This window comes from Rhinolophus hipposideros (assembly GCF_964194185.1).
Source record: "Rhinolophus hipposideros genome assembly, chromosome: 11".
In the NCBI taxonomy this organism is placed as follows: domain Eukaryota; kingdom Metazoa; phylum Chordata; class Mammalia; order Chiroptera; family Rhinolophidae; genus Rhinolophus; species Rhinolophus hipposideros.
The window spans coordinates 6,584,103-6,605,886 of NC_138057.1; the positions used below are offsets into that span (position 1 = coordinate 6,584,103).

The window sequence follows — 21,784 nt, forward strand, 5'->3', positions numbered from 1 at the left end:
GCATAGGCATATGCTTTTGTTTCCCTTGAGTTCCTAGCTAGGAGTGGAATTGCTAGGTTACATGTTACCTCTGTGGAACTGCCAGACTCTTTTCAAAAGTGCTGTGCCATTTTACATTCGTAATGACAGCGTATGAGGTTTCTGATTTCTCCATGTCTTCACCAGCACTTATTATCTGACATTTTGATAGTAGCCATCCTAGTGGATGTGAAGTGCTATGTCATTGAGGTTTTGATTTGCATTTCTGTGTTAGTCAGCTGGGTTGGCATAGCAAAATACTGTAGTCTGGGTGGTTTAAATAGCAGAAATTTATTTTTCACAGTTCTTGGGCCTGAAGGTCTAAAATCCAGGGACCAGCATGGTTGATTTCTGGTAAGGCCTGTCTTCCTGGCTTACCACATCCTCAGATGGCCTTTCCTCTGTGCACACATGAAGAGAGAAAGAGCTCTGATGTCTGTTCCTATTTTTATAAGGACACCAGTTCTGTACAATTAGGGCCCCACCTTTATGACCTCATTTAACCTTAATCATCTCCCTAAGGGTCTTATCTCCAAATACAGTTACGTTGGGGGTTAGAGTTTCAAAAAGAGTTTGGGGAAGACACAGTTTAGTCCATAACAATTTTCCTGATCACTGATGAGGTCAAGCATCTTTTCATATGCTTATTGGCCTTTGTCTAAAATAATAAACAATTCCAGGAATTTCAAAAGTTATATTTTCAATATAATTCCATGAGCACAAAAGTAAAATCATCTTAAGTAAGTATTCTCACTGAAAGTTTTTGTTGTGAAGCCATTTTAACAGGGTAACATAAAGATTGATATAATTTAAATTAGGTGTATTTCCTGGTCACTAAATGTAAATGATTGGATCATACTGATAGGATAAAAAAGATATCACCAAATAATTATCTTAGAAAGATTGTAATTAAAAAAATGACAATGTAATTAAGTCAATAAAAATAAAATAATTTAAGGTTTAACATTCTATTACTCAGTTTTGAATTTTGGCATTATATTCATGAACTTAAAAGAAGGCTCTATAACGAGCACAGGTTAATGTAAACCCTTAAGCATTTGAAACACTGCATCAAACAACATATCAACAATCATAAAACACAAAATAATGGATTTCTAAGAACTTAAAATTCATTTGAATTAGAAGATCCTATACAGTAAGTCTTCCATTCACGTTATCTATAGGTTCTTAAAAATTCGCTAAGCGAAATTACCTATAATGAAACCATCATAATTGATATAAACAATGGTTACATTCCTACAGCAAAACATCACCAAACTTTTACATAAAGAGCCAAAACACTGCAAACATTAAACATTCATTAAATGTGAGCTATGCATACATTTTAGAAAGATTAATCATTATTTCCCAACCCGCTGATGCCAGTTCAGCATGGCAGGTGGCCAGAACCTATCTTGACAGCTCAGGACTGAAGGTGGGAACCCCGCTGGACAGAACGCCATTCCATCATAGGGTGCACTCGCATATACCACACTCAGACTGGGTGCAATATAGACACGCCAGTTCACGTAACATGCACATCTTGGGGTGTGAGAGGATACCAGAGTACCTGGAGAAGACCCACGCAGACATGCCAGCTCCACACAGATCATGGCCCTTGCTGGAAATTGATTTTTTTCTCTCATCAATGTTGTCACGAAATGATGTTGAATGAAATGAAATTATTTGAGGTCCCACTGTATCTCATCTGATGAAATAAGAAATACTGTGGATATTAAATAAGTATGCCTACAGAGTATATAAATGATACTCATATTAAAGTGAAACATGTATTTGTATATCTATATTCTGAAATCAAAGGACAAGCCTTATTATTCCCATAGAATAATAAAATTGTGAAAATATAGTTTTAGTCTAAAGAGAAAATAATCCAACAAATTAAAACCACCACAAATAATATTCTCTTAACATAGTTTGATAATTCTAGAAATTAATGATAAAATGAGTAAACAAATAGATAGGGAAACCTTTAAAAATGATCTCTTTTAAACAATATATAACGAAAATCAATTCCAAAATTGCATGACATTTATAAAATAAAAATTAATGTGCATGTTAGAAACCTTAGGATGTAGCTAAATTAGTGTACACAGGTAAATTTGTAGTCTCATGTTCATACTAATAAATAAAGCAAGAAGTATAATAAAAATGTACTAATGAAAGCAGAAGAGTTTAAAAGTCAAATTAATAATAAACCTGAAAACTGAGAAATTGTAGAATGTTTCTTAGAATAAAACACAATAAAATGGATGAAACTTTAGTTAACCCTAACAAAGGAAAAACAAAGAAGCACTTTTATGTAAAAAATTCAAATGGGGATATATCTGTAAAGATTTAATGCAATATCAAACTAAATCCCATTCATAAAATAGAGTGAACAGACATAAAGGATTTATGTAAAACTCTGAGTAGTGAAGTAGTGTGCAGCTGAGGGAGGGATAGTTTAATAAATTAATGAAACAGAAAACTCAAGAAAAAACATATGCTTTATAGACAATTGGTCTTTGACAGATGGCACTATCCCCACAGAGCAGTGGGGAAAGAATTCTGAGGAAAACTAATGGATGAAAACAAAAAAATTGGACTCAGACGGTTTAATGACCTGATTTTCTAAACAAAACTAGAAATAGTCTGTATGATGATAAGAAAAACACGTTCGTGCTTAGGGAAGAAATTAGTAGGATATAAAGAGCCTTAACTAGGGGAAAGATGGAGTAAATATATTCCTTCCTACTTTACCCGCTAAGTTCAGTTAAATATGGACTTATATATATAGTACAAACATACATACGTATAGCATGGGTGCCAAAAAAATGTATACACATTTTAAGCGATGTTATCTATGTATTACTTTTCAAAGTTGAATTACAGCAGCAATGTGTAGTATGATGTTCGCTCAAAATATGGAGTTAATCAAATGAATGCTAGTGTCACCATGCGACAGGCAGGACAGTCAAAGAAAATGGCAGAAGCATGGTTGTCATTCAAGGAGCGCAAGACCATTTTGAAGTGGTGTTTGAAATTCGAGAACATTCTCCTGACTTAACACACCTTGACCTTAAAGGATGTATTGTACCCTAGAAAACCGGTTACACTGGAGGTACTTCGGGAAGAAATTGAAATGGCATACGCAGCGATACAAGTGGACACTTTGGTCAACATTGCTCAAGCAGTAGTTTGCTGTAATCAGAAGTGTCTGGACGCTGATGCTAACCACTTTGAGCACCTCTTATAATTGCAGAAGTCACACATGATGTATTCATTTTTTGTTATTGGTATATATTGACTATTACAATTTTAATACAGTTTTTCCTTTATTAAAATGTGTATACATTTTTTGGCACCCTCTGTATGTGTGTATATGTATACACACACATACATACATATATGCATACATACGTGTGTGTGTGTGTGTGTGTGTGTGTTAAGATTCTGAAAGACGGAAAGAAGAATGATGATGAGCTAGGGACCTGATGAAATACTGGGTGCCTGTAGGAGTCTTCGGGGCCCTGATATCTCACCTCTGCCCAGTGTTAAAGTGACAACTTTCTTCTCCAACTCCCAGGGTGTCAATAGAGGTTTAGTGGGGAACCTGGACTTCTCTCCCGACTTGGCAGTGGAGAAGCTGCACCCCACTTCTCTTCGTATGGTTTCAGAGGAGGCTGGCTAAAATTGAAAATTAACTTTGATAAAGTCCAATTCTTTAATTTTCTCTAAGGACCATGGTTTTATTGTCCTGTCTAGAAACGTTGAGCTCGAAGAGACACAGATGATTCCTATGTTTTCTAGAAATTTTTAAATTTCACAATTTATACTTTGTGATCTACTTGGTGTTAATTTTTATAGGAAGTATGAAGTGTATGTCAAGTTTAAATTTTTGAAGAGGGAGTCCAGTTATTCTAGCACCATATGTTAAAAAGATCATTTTTCCATTGAACAGCATTTGCAAGATCTTAGAAAACAGATAGGTATATTTACATATTTCTGCATAGGAGTATGTATACATTTTAAATATATTCTGTATGTCTAAGATTGTATATTTCTGTGACATCCCTATTTTTTATTTATCTACATGTCCTATGCAAATAGCACATGAAATATTAGGTTGATGCAAAAGTAATTGCAGTTTGAAAGGTTAAAAATAATTGCAAAAACCACAATTACTTTTGCACCAACCCAGTATATTATACTAGCTTTTTAATTAATTTTTGAAATCAGGTAGTGTGTGTCCACCAACTTTCTTCTGTATCAGTTTTAAAATGAGCTTCTTGATATTTACAAAAAGCATGTTGGCATTTCAGCTGGGATTGCATTGAATTTATAGATCAAATTAAAGAAAATTGACATCTTAATATTATACACAGCCTTCCAATCCATAAATAACACATACCTCTCCATTTATTTAGCATTTCTTTGTTTCTTTCATTATGATTTCTTTCATCAGTAGTTTTCAGGATAGAGATACCTCGTGTGTGTGTGTGTGTGTGTGTGTGTGTGTGTGTGTATGTGTGTTTGCATTCAAGTGCATGCTATGGTAAATTATGTTGTTTAATTTAACAAAGATAAACACCCTTGTTTTTTTCCCCCAATCTTAGGGTTAAGGCATTCAGTTTCTCACTCTTAAGTATGATGTTAGCTTTTTGTGGATTCCTTCTATTAGGTTAATGAATGGATTTTTAATTTAGTGAAATATTTTTTACCTTAATTTATATGATTGTGTGGTTTTAATTTTTTAGATTGTTTATATGATGGATTACATTGATTAACTTTTGAATATTGCAACAGTTTGCATTCTTGGAATGAATCCCAATTGATCCTGATTTATTTATTTTTATACATTGCTGTGTTCTTTTAGCAATGTGTTTCTTTTAGCAAAGATATATGGGAATGTGCTACTATTTTTCAGTATTTTTACATGTATGTCATGAGGGATATTGTTTTGGCTTGTAGGTTTTTGATTTTTTTCTTGAATTGTCTTTGTTTGGTTTTGCTATGAGTATGATATAGGCCTTATAAAATGATTTAGGAAAAATTCCCTATCTTGTATTTTCACGAAGAGTTTTTGTAAAATTGATATTATTTCTTCTTTAAATGTTTGGTAGAATTCACTAGTTAATACCACCTAGTCCTGGAACTGCTTTTTGAACCACATAGTGTTTTTGAGCACATATTCAATTTCTTAAATGGATCTATTTGGGTTGTTTGTTTCTATATGAATGAGTTTGGTAGTTTATTGTTTTCAAAAAATGTGTACATTTCATGTAAATTGTCAAATTTGTGTTACTCTTGCCCATGCAGGTTTTATAGAATAGATAGGAATACATTTCCGGGTGGAATTTTGGCAGTGACTGCTGTTACCATCTCACAGAATGTCTTATGAATGGAAATTTCTCAGGATTCTTGATGATCTTTCCTATGAGCCTTGGTTTGGCTCATGGAGGGTAATTTTACAAGTGTGTAAAAATCCTTTATATCTGTGGTAGAATTGCCGAGAGGAGTGTTTCTTTTTTTGAGGGGTGGATATTGTCAAAAAAATTTTCTATTCTGTTAGACCACCTTTTTCTCAGATATTTGATTAGAAGAAATAGGCTTTTTTGGAGCTCTTTTGTCTCTATTGTTGGCTTTGGATTGCAGGCTTCTCCAGCACTTGAGCACTGCATGTAAGATATATGGGAAGCAGAAAGAAAATCTTGGAATTCTCTTCCATGTCATTTCTTAAGTCCAAGAGTCCACCTTCTATCCATTTTGTAGCATCTTTATTTGCTTGTCAGATTTTTTCCCCAGGGATTTCCAGTTGTTAGGTGGAAGAACTGGGAAGAACGGGGCTGCTTGATCTTGGCCAGCACTGGAAATAACACCTATGTTTTCTTTTCTTTTTTAAAAACAACATGTATAGGAGCGAGAGAGGGAAAGAAAGGGAGAAGAGAGAGATTATGTGTGCATGAATTTTAATTTTGGAAATATGACCAGGAACTATACAATACATGACAAGACATATGGCTATAAGCTTCTCTCAGTAAGAAATGTAAGATTCTTATGATTTTTTTCTATTGTTGTCATTTTAGGATATTACCAAGTGGATGTCCACATTGAGAGGAACCAGGAAAAAGAAGAGAAACCTCTGTGGCAAGTAATATTCAGTGATAAAAAAACATTGAGTAAAGAAGGGCAGAAAGTTTTAGGAAAACCAATTATTCTGGATATAACTCCAGATTTTTCAGGAAAAATGCCCTGTACATGTGACTCATGTAGAATGAATTTGCCTCTTGTTTCTGAATTAATTGTTAGTGATAGAAACTGTTCAAGAAAGAAGGCTGATTACATGAATGTACGTGAAAAGTTGCAGCTTGATATTAAACATGACAAAGCTCATACTGGAGAGCAGTCTTACAAATACAATAAAAATGTGAAAGCTCTCAGTCGTGAGAAAGATCATCAGAAATTTCAAACTCTGGAGCATCCTTTGGAATGTACAGAACTTGGAAACGTTTTACATGATGAGACTGTTGTCTGTGTTACAGCTCAGAGTTGTCTAACAGGAGAAGAATCGTGCCAGGATAATGAACTGAGGAAAAACTGTGATAAAGCAACTGTATTTAACCAAATGAGAACTGGCATAAGAGAGGAAAGCTTTGATATTAATGAATGTGGGAGATCCTGTGACAAAAGCAACACTGTGGAATACAGTAAACTTCACAGGGCTATGATAAACTATGAATGTAATGAAAGTGGAAATAACTTCAATAGGAATCCACCCTGCACTCAACCTCAGCAAACTGTTACAAGACAGAGTGCTTTTGAAAGGAGTAAATGTGAGGAGAATTTGAGCCAGAGCTCAGTCCATCTAGTACATCAGAAGACACAAACTGGAGATAAGCTCTGTGTTTTTAATGGATGTACAAATGCCTTCTGCCAGAAGTTAGACCTTAGAATACACCCGAGTACTCAGACAGAAGAGAAATTCTACCAATGTGGTAAATATGGGGAATGTTTGCATCAAAACATACTTCTCAGTGTACATCAGGAAAGTGACACAGGAGAGAAGTCATTTGTAAGTAATGAATGCAGGAAATCCTTTCGCAAGAAAGCACACCTCATTCAGCATCAGACGACCAGCTCAGGGGAGAAAACTTACGAATGTGAGGAAAACAGGAAATCTTTTTGTTCAAATTCACACACTATTCATTATCCTGCTACTCATATGGGGGTCAGTCTCTATGAATGTATTGAATGTAGGAAAACTGTCTGTCAGACATCAAACCTCAGTGAACACCTGACAAAGTGTTCTCAAAACATTCTCACAAAGGAGAAACCTTATGATAACAATGAATGTGGGAAATCTTACAAGAAGTCCACCCTCTTAGTACACCAGAGAACACAAACAGAGATGAAACCTTATCAAAGTAATAAATATAGGAAATCATTCTCCAAGATGGCACAGCTCAAAGAACATCAGAGAATTCACATAGGAGAGAAACCCTATGAATGTACTGAATGTGGGAAAACTTTCTGCAAGATATCACATCTTGGAGCACATCAGAGAATTCATTCAGGTGAAAAACCTTACGAATGTATTGAATGTGGGAAAACTTTCTCTCACAAGACACACCTCACTGCACATCAGAGAATCCATACAGGGGAGAAACCCTATGAATGTAGTGAATGTGGGAAAACTTTTGCTGATAATTCAACCCTTAGAGGACATCAGAGAATTCATACAGGGGAGAAACCGTATAAATGTAATGAATGTGGGAGGTCTTTTGCCCATATATCTGTTCTCAAAGCACATCAAAGAATTCACACAGGGGAGAAACCTTATGAATGTAATGACTGTGGGAGGTCTTTTGCCCATAATTCAGCCCTCAGAGCACATCAGAGAATTCACACCGGTGAGAAACCCTATGAATGTAATGGCTGTGAGAAAACCTTTGCCCACAATTCAGCCCTCAGAGTACATCAGAGAATTCATACAGGGGAGAAACCATATGAATGTCATGACTGTGAGAAGACTTTTGCCCATAATTCAGCCCTCAGAGCACATCAGAAAACTCACACTGGGGAGAAACTCTATGAATGTATTGAATGTGGGAAAACTTTTTCCCAGAAGACACACCTCAGTACACATCAGAGAATTCATACAGGTGAAAAACCCTATGAATGTAGTGAATGTGGGAAAACCTTCTCCCAGAAATCATACCTCAGTGGACATGAGAGAATTCACAAAGGGGAAAAACCTTATGAATGTAATGAATGTGGGAAAACCTTTGTCTATAAAGCAGCCCTCATAGTCCATCAAAGAATTCACACAGGAGAGAAACCCTATGAATGTAGTGAATGTGGGAAAACTTTCTCCCAAAGGACACACCTGTGTGCTCATCAGAGAATTCACACTGGGGAGAAACCTTACGAATGTAGTGAGTGTGGGAAAACTTTCGCTGATAATTCAGCCCTCAGAGCACACCAGAGAATTCACACAGGGGAGAAACCCTATGAATGTAATGAATGTGGGAAAACTTTCTACAAGACATCACACCTTAGAGCACATCTGAGGACTCGCACAGGGGAGAAACCCTATGAATGTAGTGAATGTGGGAAAACTTTCTCCCAGAAGTCATATGTCAGTGCACATCAGAGAATTCATACAGGGGAGAAACCCTATGAATGTAGTATATGTGGGAAACCTTTTGCCCATAATTCAACACTCAGAGTACATCAGAGAATTCACACAGGTGTAAAATCCTATGAGTGTAATGAATGTGGGAAAACTTTCTCCCAAAAGTCACACCTTAGTGCACACCAGAGAATTCACACAGGAGAGAAACCCTATGAATGTAATGAATGTGGGAAAGCTTTTGCCCAAAATTCTACTCTCAGAGTACACCAGAGAATTCACACAGGGGAGAAACCCTATGAATGTATTGAATGTGGGAAAACTTTTGTCCGTAAGGCAGCCCTTAGAGTACATCACAACAGAATACACAGCAGAGAGAAACCCCTTGCATGTAATGAATCTGGGATGTCCTAAAGGAACACATATAACAAACTGGAGAAGCTCATGGCACATAGACTGGCAAGTTGTTTCCTATGAGTATTTCTTTTTGTGCTAGGCACGTAGCTTGTCTAAATTTTTCAGTCCAGGTGGGTATGGTCATGGAATATCATGCTATTAACATTTAAGGTAAGTCTGGCCTTAAAGGTCACCTCATAGTTCCTGTTTGTATTATACTGAAATGGAGAAATTTCCATGGCAGACTTGGTTGCTGTGTGGTGAACATAGAACACAAGGTTAAAGAAGCTAGAGTATGAATAATTGGGTGAAACGGAGTTCCCCACTAACATCTTCAACCAGGGAGTTAGTTAGTTTGTTTCTTTTTAAAGCAAGAATTAAGTTTGTACTCCGTTAAGCTCTTACAGACTTGGATCAGTTGGTTAAATGCATACAGCTTAGGCAGCTGTCTGTTAGAGTGGGATGAAGTTCTATAAAATTAATAAATGTCAGAAGACCTATCAGAATTCAAGTTATCACTGTACGTCAGAGACTTCGCATGAGGAAGAAAACTTCTGTCCATGTGCTGAATAATCACAAGACTTCATTAAAAATCAGAGAACTCTCAGGGAATAACACAAAGCCTTGACTGCCAAGTGAACTTCATTAAACATGAAATAATTAAGATTAGACTAAAATTTTATATTTTGATAACTATAATTTTTGAACACATACTGAGTTTGCATCAGATAATTCTTTTCTGAGGCAGTGTATCAGTTTAAGAGTTGAAGACAAATTCTTCACTGAGAACTGATGTACCAAAAGTTGTGATGTATATGTAATATTAAGTTGTATAGAAAATATAGAAGAAAATATTTACCTATGCACAAACACTGTGGAATGTGAAGTTTTAAAAGATGGAAGAATAACGTGAACTCTGGACAACACCAATAAATATTTGTGACTAGTCTCTGAGCGATGTGGTACATCCGTATGAGTATGCAACAGATTTCATTACTACTTCTAGTAGGAGGCAGTAGCGAAACCTGCTCGGGACCTGTTCACTTTTGTTTTTTTTTTGAGTGACAGTCTATGTGCTTCTTCTGTTGGCTTCCCTCAGCTTGATGCTGTTAGACTTTGGTCTCCTGCTATGTCTGAGTATTAGTCTGGCCCTGTTTTTCCAGGAGCGTGTTGATCCATGAGATTTCTCAAGGATTCTTGTGTGCATGTGTGCGTGCATGCATGCATGCATGCGTGTGTGTAGGGTAATTCTCATGCTCATTTGGCCTCATTTTAAGCCATCTTGTGGTTTACGTTGTGCTAATTAAAAGGCAGGGAGCCTGAGCTTCCTGTGTCGGATCTTTCCCAACCCCATGGTGCTTGCTCACACTGCAGCATTGCAGACCAGTTAATTTCTCCCTTCTGGGATAGCAGGTCTTAGAATTGGAATAAAATCAGGGCTACTCTCATGTCAGAAGCACTACATTGGTATTAAAAAGCATTCACATTTTGGGAAACAACATAGTACAGTGGTACCTCGGTTTTCGAATGTCTACATTGATGAACATTTTGGTTTACGCACACTGTAAATTTTATGGATATATGGTATCATTAGATAGTAAAGTTCATGCTAAATTTGCAATTTTAGGGGTTGATTTTAAAGGCCTGGAATGGATTGATCCATTTTGCATTACTTTCTATGGGGAAACCGTGCCTTGGTTTTCGAACTTTTCAGAACTCGAACTGTCTTCCGGAATGGATTATGTTCAAAAACTGAGGTACCACTGTATAGTCTTAACTAAGGAAACATTTGGTCAATTTGTCATCATTTCAGGCTACATGGTTTGGTCAGCACAGAGAAAGAAGTAACTGAAATTCTCATTTTTAAAACCTGAACCACTGAAAACTTCTCTCAACCCTGGGCATGTTGCTTTCTATAAGTGTGATCTGGTAGATCGAGTATGTGGAAAGTACTCAGGTTAGTTGATTCCCTGGGAAGTGATATGGTATGAGGGGAAAATGATGATATAACTAGCACTAGTTGGAGAATAGATATTTCTTTGACACTGGCTTATTATCACTTAACTTAGTGGCATCCCTGTCAAAGAAAAGAGCCAGGAATAAGAGTCCACTGCTGGATGAAGGCTGTATCATGGGGTCACCAAGGTTAGCACACCACAGACTAGATCAGCACTCCTTCTGGTGGGAGAGTTCCAGCAGCTGAGAGAATATGTTTGCCTCTCCTCAGCCTTTTGACACCTTGATACAACGTGAGCTCATTGCACAACCAAAAGGGAAATGAGAGTCAAAAGGAATCTCTACTTGCTTGATTTTTCAGAAAACTGTTGATGTACAGAAAACGAAAGGAAATTAACCTAACAATTTTAAAATTGTTTTAAAATTCACTTCAGTTTAGAATAGTTGTAGGTTTAAAGAAAGTTACAACAGTAATTCCTATATGTTCCTCACACAGTTCCCCTTGTTAGCATTTTTTATTACACTGGTACATTTGTCATAACTAGCATTGATACATTATTAATTAAACACAATTTTTTTCAGTTTTACTAGTTTTTCTCTAGTGTTTTTGTATTTCAAGATTTCCTCCAGGATACCACGTTACACTTGTCATGTCTCCTTAGCTTCCACTGTTCTTTGACAATTGTTCATGCCTTCTATGTTCTTGATTACCTTGACAGGTGATGAATACTTGTCAGGTATTTTGTAGAATATCTCTCAATTTGGGTTTTTGATATATTTTTTTAAACAATTGCACTGGAATTACAGGTTTAGGTTTTTGTTTGTTTGTTTATATTTGTAGGAAGACTACATAGGTTAAAAAATAAACATTCTTATCCTTACATCACCAGTATCTGTTGTCAACCCAAATGATCACTGACAATGCTAAGCTTGATCATGTGGTTGAGGTAGTGTCCCTCAACTTACAAGTATGTATAGCAAGCACCATGTTGGCACTTGGTAAAGATTTCTTTTATAAATTATTAGTTCATCAAGTTGTACATAAGATCTGAACCCTTTTTATATGATTCTGATTTTAATGTTCGAAATAATATAAACAGGTTAAAAACTAGAGCACCCAGGATTTAAAAATCACTTTAAATGGATCCAGATCACAGTCCAAATTTTGGATTTTAGTGTGTATTGGACTATTAATGAATCATTGCCCTTTTCTTTGTTCCCCAGGATTTAACTTCAGGATTTTATTTATCTTTACATGTAGTCATGAGAGTGATGCCAAATTCTTACACACCTCTTAATCCTTGGAGTTTGGACTTGGAGTAATGAAAGGACTGAGAGTTTGTCTGCATTTTATGAGCCAATCAATACAGAATTTATATCAATCCAGGTAATAACAGGAGCTACAAAGAATGAACAAGCATCATAACTAAGAAATCTATGATGAGAGGAGAAATAAATTAAGTCAGGCTTGAGAGCAGGATGGGTATCAAAGCCAAATGCCTGCATAGAGTTTTAAAAAGCATTGATAAATTGTATGATACTAGTAAGATTTAAAAGAAATGGGTATGTTATCATTAGAAAAGTTTGGACATGTAGGTCATAGGCAGATGATATAATGATATAAATACATAAAGGAATAGAAGCAGATGGTCACTCAAATAATAGCTTAATAGTTAAACCATGGAAGGATTATAGAGAAGCAAGTGAAGCAAAAACACATGGGCATATGTTATTGCAGACATACAATGCATATCAGACGTCAATGTGGATGAAAATCTAGTAGAAACTTTTATAAAAGCAATATCTCTAGGAGAGAACAATATTGATTGAAGTACATAAGGAAAACAATTCTATTGATTTAAAAAACATAGCTCTCAAAACGGCATGCATCTTTGATAGAAGATAATAACCCAACAGCACAGGTAGAATGTAATTATGTCCCTACTGGAATAAAACTGGTTAGCCTGCTCAGGAAATCAGAGAAGATTATTGGTGCCAGAGTGCACTGAGAATCCAAGAGAAACAGAAACCAACAAGCACACTGAGAAAGTCAGCAGAGAAAAGGAACAAACGGGACCACTGAAAATGAAAAAAACTAGATTGTATATGCTTCATGGATAGATAACTCACAAGAGAGAAAAAGGTTAGAAATGGCCACAAAGCTTAAAACTACAGAACTGCCCCATTTCAAATAATGTAGTGCACTAACATTGACAGTTAAAGAGGGTGAAATTGCTAAAGTAGACTCATAGGACCCAAAATGGCAATACTTACAAATCTACAATTTATTAAGGAAAAAGGGTGTCTCACAGCACAGGGTTTAGATAAAGGCCAGGCAGGAGCTCCCAGTTTTCTCCATTGAACAGATAATTTCACTGTCAGGTGAGAACCAACACCAGTTCTCACAGAACTGGTGAGAACCAGTTCTGTGTCAGGTGCACAGAACTCACCAGAAATCAAAAATGTATTCACTGCTGAGGTTTCTTACACCATGAGGGATACGTAGGCATGTGCTTGCTATGTAAGCATGACCCCAACAGGGTCTCAGTGAGGGTCTCAGTGAGAACAGGTGTAAATTATCAGTTGCACTATTATGAATAAACACTGCCGGTAAGCTGTTGAAACCTGCCCACATACATCTTGGATCCATGGTTACAAAACAACACTATTAGTCAATGTATTTCATTCTTTGAGTAATGAATAGTCACGTACAGATACTTTAGCTCAGGCTTATTCCAGGTCTGTGGGACTTAACCCTGATAGCACAGTTCATCCTGATTTTTGGTTAAAGCATTTTACAAAATAAAATAAATAAATAAACAAACAAACAAATCACTTAGTTTGACAGTCAGTCATTTGCCTTTCAACAGTATGTAATCAAATGCACAAAATGCACATACAGATTTCAAAGAGTTGTAATAACCAGTAAGGAGTTGTATAATTTAAGCCATCTTATAATGCTGGCACAAATTGTCTCATTTTTATATCTTTACACTTTTTCTGGGCCTCCCTTAGCTATAGCTATCAGCACTTTATGTTATATACTTGTTGAATAATTAGGAACCCTAAGCAATCTGTCATCATTTAAGTGTAAATCTTCTTTAGGCCCATTCTACTCCATAGACATAATGTTCCATAAAAAGAAAACCATAAGAGACAGCTACATTGATATCGTTCACATAGTCATCATCTGAGCTCTGATCTGTTCATTGATTAGGAGAACATAGATCAATCCTGGAAGTATGCTTATTAGATTGGCCATTGTACAGCTCCTTCATTTTGTTAAAGGTGGAAGAAGTTTGGGCAGTCTTTTGCCCCAAAAGGTATCTCAGTCTAAGCTAAGAGTGCATATTTTTCACTTGTTCTAAGACTCTGTTAAGGCACCAATATTATATTATTTGCTTTTGTAACACCCATTTATTGGCTCTCCTCCACTCAAAACAATCTCACATTGCCCCCATTTACCATTAATTTTAAAATCAAACTTTCCCCTAAAAGTCATTGATATGATGATAGCAAGTTGAGAGGACCAGGGCTTCCTCCTTGAGTTATTTCCAGTCACTCAGAGGTGGGTTGGATAAGTACGGAGAAATATGGCTGTCCCATCCACTAGGCAACAGAACATTTGCATAGTCAGGCCCAAATTGGTGAAATACAGAGAGAAGATTATCCATCCCTTCAATCCCTTTGGAATTCATCAAAGTAATAGACACAGTATCTGGTTTTGGAATGTTTTCAGACTCTTAGACCTTAATTTTAGCTCCATTATAGGAGAATCCAGATCTGGTATTGAAATAGAAAATTGTTGCCAAATAGGGATGTGTTCTTTGTGAGTTCCTTTTTCATTCCCTGTGCTATGGACTGAATGTGTTCCCCCAAATTCATATTCGGAAGCCCAACTCCCCATTGTGAATGTACTTGAAGTGTGGGTCCTTTGAATATTTATAATAATGAGTATTTATTAAACACATACATAAGAGACTTTATACAAAGTACTGTGAATAGCCCTGCCCACGTGGAGCTTATAGGCTACCTGGGGAAACAGTATCAATGTACATCTGGCTGCCATAGTGAAAGAGGTACTAGCCTCAAATTTGAAAAGATTTGTTATATTTCAGTACAAGAACAATGGAATTAAATAAGAAGCAATAACAGAAAGATCTCTAGAATTTTCCTCACATACTTGAAAACCAAGTAAAACATGTAGGCATAACTCAAGGGCTGAAATAGAGCTGAACAATTAAAAAGTATTTTGAGCTGAACAAAAATGAAAAAATATTTCAAGATTAGTGGGATCTACCTCACTGAGTAATTAATGGGAAATTTAATGATTATATTACAAAAGAAGATTTCAAATCATGGACCTCACCTTCCACCTTAAAAAGCAGAAAAAGAAGAGCAAATAAAACCAAAAGTATGCAGAATAAAGGAAATAAAAAAAAATCTGTGGAAATTAACAAAACAGAAAACAAGCAACAAAATCACAAAAATAAATAAATCTGTTTTTTGAGAAATCCAGATTTATAAGCATCTATTCAGGTTGATTAGAAAAGGAAAGAAGACGTAAAAACTAGCATATCAGGAATAAGAGAAGTAACAGATTGTACAGGTATTAAAAAGATAATATACTTATGTACACATTCCAACGGATATGATAACTAAAGTGAAATGGGCAAATTCCTCAAAAGATGAAACTACCTAATTTCACTGCATAAGAAATAGCCAGAATAGTCCTGTATTTATTAAAGAAATTGAATTTGTAGCTTAAAACCTTCCCACAAAGAAAACTATGTCTAGGTGCCCTTGCTGGTGAATTCTACGAAACATTGGGGAAGAAATAATGCAAATTCTACGTAATTAAAGAGAAAGTTGGAAGAGATGGGACTACTTCTCAAATTATATTACAAGGCCAACATTGTCCAGATTCTAAAACCAAAGACATTAAAAGAAAACTGCAGACCAATACCCTTCATGAATATAAATGGGAAAATTCTTAACACAATTTTAGCAAATCGAATCCACTAATATCTGAAAAGGCTAGGACATGCACAAGTGGTGTTTATCCTAGGAATGTCAGGTTGGTTTAATCTTTAAAAATCAATGTAATTAGACATATGAATAGATTATAAAGAAAAAAACAATCTGAGTAAATACACAAAAATCATTTGCCAAAAACCCATCTCTATTTCTAATAAAAACCTTTAGTAAATTGATTGGATATGGCAAGAATACAAGGCCTTGCTTGTTTTTTCCACAGGCATTTCTCAGGGTTGTATGTGCAGCTTCAGGTCCTGGGTGGCTAATTCTCAGCTGAATGACAAAGCGATCTTAGAACCTGTGGGGAATAGCGTGACCAGAAACAGCCACACATGCATAGGCATGTCCTTAGGGCAGAATTGCCCTCCCCAAAAAAGGAGGAAGTAGTGCCAGGACCCCAGGGGACTGCTGTCCAGTTCTGAGACTTGGGTTGGATCAGGTGCAGGGGTGTACATGCGAATCCCGGTTCCTGGCATGGCCCTGCCTGGACATGCAGGGCCCCAGGACAAGAGCCACCGAGACCTTGTGTTCTCCAGGTTGCGGAGAGGCTTCTGTGTTGGAGCTGACCCACTAGCATGACCTGGACCCTGCCAGACCCATGGCCTAGTCAAAGCTCCTCACCCCCCAACACTGCCATGGCCCACCGCGGTTTCACCCACCACCCGGGGCCGCGCTGCACAGGCACTGTGTCTGCTGACCAGATGTGCCCTGGTACCGAGGCCAGGGGCCTCGTGAGATGACCTGGACCCTGCCGCAGCTCCTTGACACAGCTGGGCTTCATGAGGAACAGCACACTATAATTTGGGACTTGGCTGACCTCCATGCTAAAGCGGACACCAAACACCCTGGGCTCTCCAAGCCTCTCTACCCAGACAGGTTGCATCTCAAGGACCCCAAGACGTAACACTGATCTCTCCTCAACCCAGCCTCTCCCCCAAGGTCGCACCTCCAAATCTGCTGCACGCAGATGGGCGGGTCCTATGGCCTCCTCCCTCCAGGACCCAGCTGTGAAGTGAGGGGTCTGTAGCTCAAGTGACCCCTGAGAGGGGCTCAATTTTCAAAGTCTAATACAAATACAATTTGGATTCTCAAAATCATGCAAATAAACAAAAACATGCTATTCTAACATCTGTCAATTACATTGTTTTTCATAAAATAAATGGATATTAAATAATGAAATAGTAAAGCAATTATAGCTCAGAGACTACAATGTAAAATAAAAATGGAGTCCAGTGGTGTTTAACACACGAGAGGATCATGTTGCTGAACTGCAAGTCCAGCTATGTTCGATAGGAATTTAGGCAAATACATGAAAGACAGGTTATGAGTAAAGCATTACCACCAAACTGTGGGTGTGAGGTCCTCATTCCAACACTTTGAGCGAAACTAATACACTGCAACCTACCTGGTTTCAAAACTCCTATTTGCTCCACCCACAAAAGGAAGATCTTGGACGATGGAAGCCATCTTTCCCTTCTGTCTGTCAGTTCTTATTTAAGTCCTGTTTCTTCCTCTACATCTATTGTTTTAAAAACTCAAGCTCAAATACCAAACTATTCAGCTATTATAAATGCTATCGTTGCCTTAATTTATAGTCTGTTCAGCCTGATTTTTGAAAATATTTTCCTATTGTATAATTAGTCTTACATTCCTCATTTATATACCTGATATTTCCATCAGGTAATGAGTTTTGATGCTCCAAATGTATGTTCTTCCATACTTTAATGCACATATATATGCTTTATAGATATTATAAAATCAATTTTTAAAATAATTTATTGAGTGCAATTCTGTCTTCAGCTTTTTGTTGGAGTCAGTGGTGGGGAGGGAAAAGGGAAAAAGAAAAGACACTGCCTTTGCCCTCAGAAAAGGTCACAACCTTCTCTGTTTTTTATCAAATGGAGTCCTGTTTCTTTCCCAGTATCTTTTCTATTGACCCTACATCTAGCAGACTTGAACTATTTCCTATTTGTGTTTGTGTACTTGTGTTCTGACTGTCCTCCCACTAGTTTGTGAGCACTGTGAAAATGGGGCCATGTTTGTCTTGGTCAAGGTCACGTCCTTAAAGTAGAACTAGCAGAAGCACAACAACAATTTGTGAAAAAGTAAGTGAATGCATAACCCAGTTGATCAATTGGTATAAAAAACTTGACATAAGAATATAAAAGTCGAGAGAGAAAATGGAAGAAGCTTTTGTTTATATTTTTACAGGGAATGTCTTCTGTGTTTTCAAATTATTGCAAAAATAATCAATAATGTTGATCAGACTGTATTCAAAATGATGCTTCTAGGAAGTTAATGAAAGGAAAAACAAGAAAAAGATATGAATATTTAATGTTCCAGATGTTGGCTAATTGGCAATTTGACCAGTAAGAACACATTTTATTGCACTGTGATGAAATATATGTAATATACGTAAACACATATGTATGGCATATATAATATATATACACATATATTTTTCTTTTTTTAAGTGAAAGTTTATTGAGGTGATAATTGTTAGTAAATTTACATCGGTTTCAGGTGTACAATTCTGTATTACATCATCTATATATCACATTGTGTGTTCACCACCCAAAGTCAGTTCTCTTTCCATCGTCATATATTTGATCCCTTTCATCCTCATTCTACCCCCCCTTATCCTCTGGTAACCACTAAACTATTGTCTGTGTCTATGAGTTTTTGTTTCTTCTTTCGTTTGTCTTAATCCTTTGTTGTTTTCAGTTCTATGTACCACATATCAGTGAAATCATATGGTTCTCTACTCTTTCTGTCTGACTTATTTCGCTTAGTATTATTGTCTCAAAATCCATCCATGTTGTCGTGAATGGCACTATTTCATCTTTTTATGACAGAATAGTATTCCATGGTGTATATATACCACATCTTCTTTATCCAGTCATCTATTGAAGGACACTTCAGTTGTTTCCATGTCTTGGCCACTGTAAATAAAGCTGCAATGAACATCAGAGCACACTTGTCTTTATGGATAAATGTTTTCAGATTTTTTGGTTAGATACCCAGGAGAGGGATTGCTGGGTCTTATGGTAATTCTATTCTTAATTTTTTGAGGAACCTCCACACTGCTTTCCAAAGCAGCTGCACCATTCTGCATTCCCATCAACAGTGTATGAGGTTCCTTTTTCTCCACAGCCTCTCCAACACTTGTTACTATTTGTCTTGTTGATGATAGCCATTCTAACTGGGGTGAGGTGATATCTCATTGTGGTTTTTATTTGCGTTTCTCTGATAATTAGTGATGTTGAGCATTTCATATGTCTATTGGCCATTGTATGTTCTCTTTGGAGAAATGTCTATTCAGGTCCTCTGCCCATTTTTTATTTGGATTGTTTGTTTTTTTGTTGTTCAGTTGTATGAGTTTCTTATATATTTTGAGTACTAGTCCCTTATTGGAGATGTTGTTTGCAAAAATCTCCCATTCATTTGCTTGCCTCTTTGTTTTGTCAATGGTTTCTTTTGCTGTGTAAAAGCTTTTTAGTTTGATATAGAACTCAGAAATAAACCCACATAAATATGGACAGAAAATTTTTGACAAAGAAGCCAAAAATATACAATGGAGAAAAGACAGTCTCTTCAATAAATGATGCTGGGAGAATTGGAAACACATGCACAAAAGAATGAAACTAGACTGCTATCTGTCACCGTGTACCAAAATTAACTCAAAATGGATCTAAGACCTAAACATAAGACCTGAAACAATAAACTGCATAGAAGAAAACACAGGTACTAAACTTATGGACCTTGGGTTCAAAGAGGATTTTATGGATTTGACTTCAAAGGCAAGGGGAGTAAAAGCTAAAATAAATGAATGGGACTATATCAAAATATATTTCTTTTCAAATTAACTCCTTTGGGTTATAATTGCATACAGTTTAAGGCACTCATGTTAAGTGTACAACACAGTTAGGTGAATTTTGACAAATATATACAGTTGTGGAATCACTACCTCAATCAAGATATAAAATTTATATTACTCAGGAAGTGCCCTCAGGCCCCTTTGTTATCCCTACAAAAAGCTTTCCTACAAAAGCATAGTGATGATTTGCTTTCAGTGACTATAATGTTCCGAATCTCCAATTTTATGAAACTAGACTCTTACAGTGAATACTTGGGGCCAATTTGCTTTTACTCAGCATGTTCTGAGATTCAGCCATGGTATTGTATATATTAACATTCCATTTTCTTTTATTGCTGAGCAGTGATATGGATGTACCAAAATGTGCTTATTTATTCACCTGTTGATGGCCATTTGGGTTGCTTGCAGTTTGGGGCAATTATGAATAAAGTTGTTGCTATGAACATTCGTGTAAAAATTTTGTGTGGACATAGGTTTTTATTTCTGTTGTGTAGCTACCTACGAGTGAGATTTTTTTGGGTTGTAAGATAAATCAATGCCAACTGTTTTCCAAAGTAGTACATCATTTTACATTTTCATTAACAATGGATGAGAGTCCTAGTTGTTCCACATCCTTAAAAGCATTAAGTGTAACCAATCTTTTTAATTTTAGTCATTCTAGTGGGTGTGAAGTTATTCTCATTGTGGTTTTAATTTTACTTTGATGACTAATAATGTTGAGCATTTCTTCATTTGCTTATTGGCCATTCGTGTATCTTCTTTTGGAGAAGTGTCTAACTAAACGCTTTTACCCAATTTAATGAATCGTTTGTCTATTAAGTTGTGAGAGTTCTTTATTTACCTGGTGTTTGAGTAAAATCTAGGAGGGAAAGAAAGTTTGGCTGGATTGCAGCAAGCAAGGAGGGAGAATGGTGAAGCAAGAGATGCATGGAGAGGAGAGGAGATTCGGCAGGATCTTGAGGCACAGGTAAGACTTTGGATTATTAATGAGGTGGGATGCCACTGGATGATTTTGAGTAAGGAATGGCAAATGAGGATTACATTTAAGGGACCACTATGACAGCACTGGGAACAGACCAGGGGAACTGGAGTGAACACTGGATCCACGAGGGAGTTATAGCATTTGAAGAGAGACTGGTTAGTTTCAGTTCTGAATAGTCTCTCCCCACTTTTGTTCCTAACAGTCCATACTTAATAATTTCAGATGTGGGAGACGGGGCAATTTCCTTGATCTTCTCAACAGAATATGACTCACTCGAGGCCTTTACCTGGAACATACTTTACTGAGGGTTGAGAGAGGGCTGACAATGGTGACTCGCTTAGCTTAACCCAGTGGTTACGGTTGTTAGTTGTAGTTGCAATATTATGGTTGTTGGTGTGGCTCTTTAATTAGCATTTGCTTTCTCCATCTTGGGCTTTAATCTTCATGAGAGTGGGGAAAATGATTTCTCTTTCAACTCACAATTGTATCCCCAGTTTTAGCACAGTGCTTGCTATGCTTTTTTTCTTTAATGTGTTTTTTGTATGGGAGTGTATGTATGCGTGTGTGTGTATGTGTGTGTGTGTGTGAAAGAGAGAGAGAGAGAGAGAAAGAGAGAGAGAGAGAGAGAGAGAGAGAGAGAGAGAGAGAGAGAAAAGGAAGAGTAGGGCAGGAGAGAGGGGGGAGAGGCAGACATGGGGGTTGGGTAACACTGCAAAGAAACTGGGCAATGTCTTCTAAGAGTGGAATGCCTAGAGCCTGTGTACTGTGTTCTTTTCTACTTTCTCAAGATAGATTTATCACCATAAATTTTCTTTATCTTATCCAAAATGATCTACATGTGTTTTCCTTATAACCATAAAGAGCAAGAATTATTTCCTGGGAAAAT

General features: G+C 36.7%; 1 protein-coding gene across 1 annotated transcript in view; it reads left to right on the top strand.

Annotated features, from left to right (window-relative positions):
- Positions 1–21,469, top strand: part of LOC308504723 (uncharacterized protein) — a gene marked incomplete at its 5' end in the record, with an annotated part of 52,121 nt that extends 30,652 nt beyond the window's left edge. The window contains one exon of the mRNA XM_081065910.1: positions 6,105–21,469. Within this exon, the coding sequence (XP_080922036.1) occupies positions 6,105–9,064 (2,960 nt within the window). The 3' untranslated portion in view covers positions 9,065–21,469. The remainder of the gene's footprint in view (positions 1–6,104) is intronic.
- Positions 21,470–21,784: the final 315 nt, after the last annotated feature.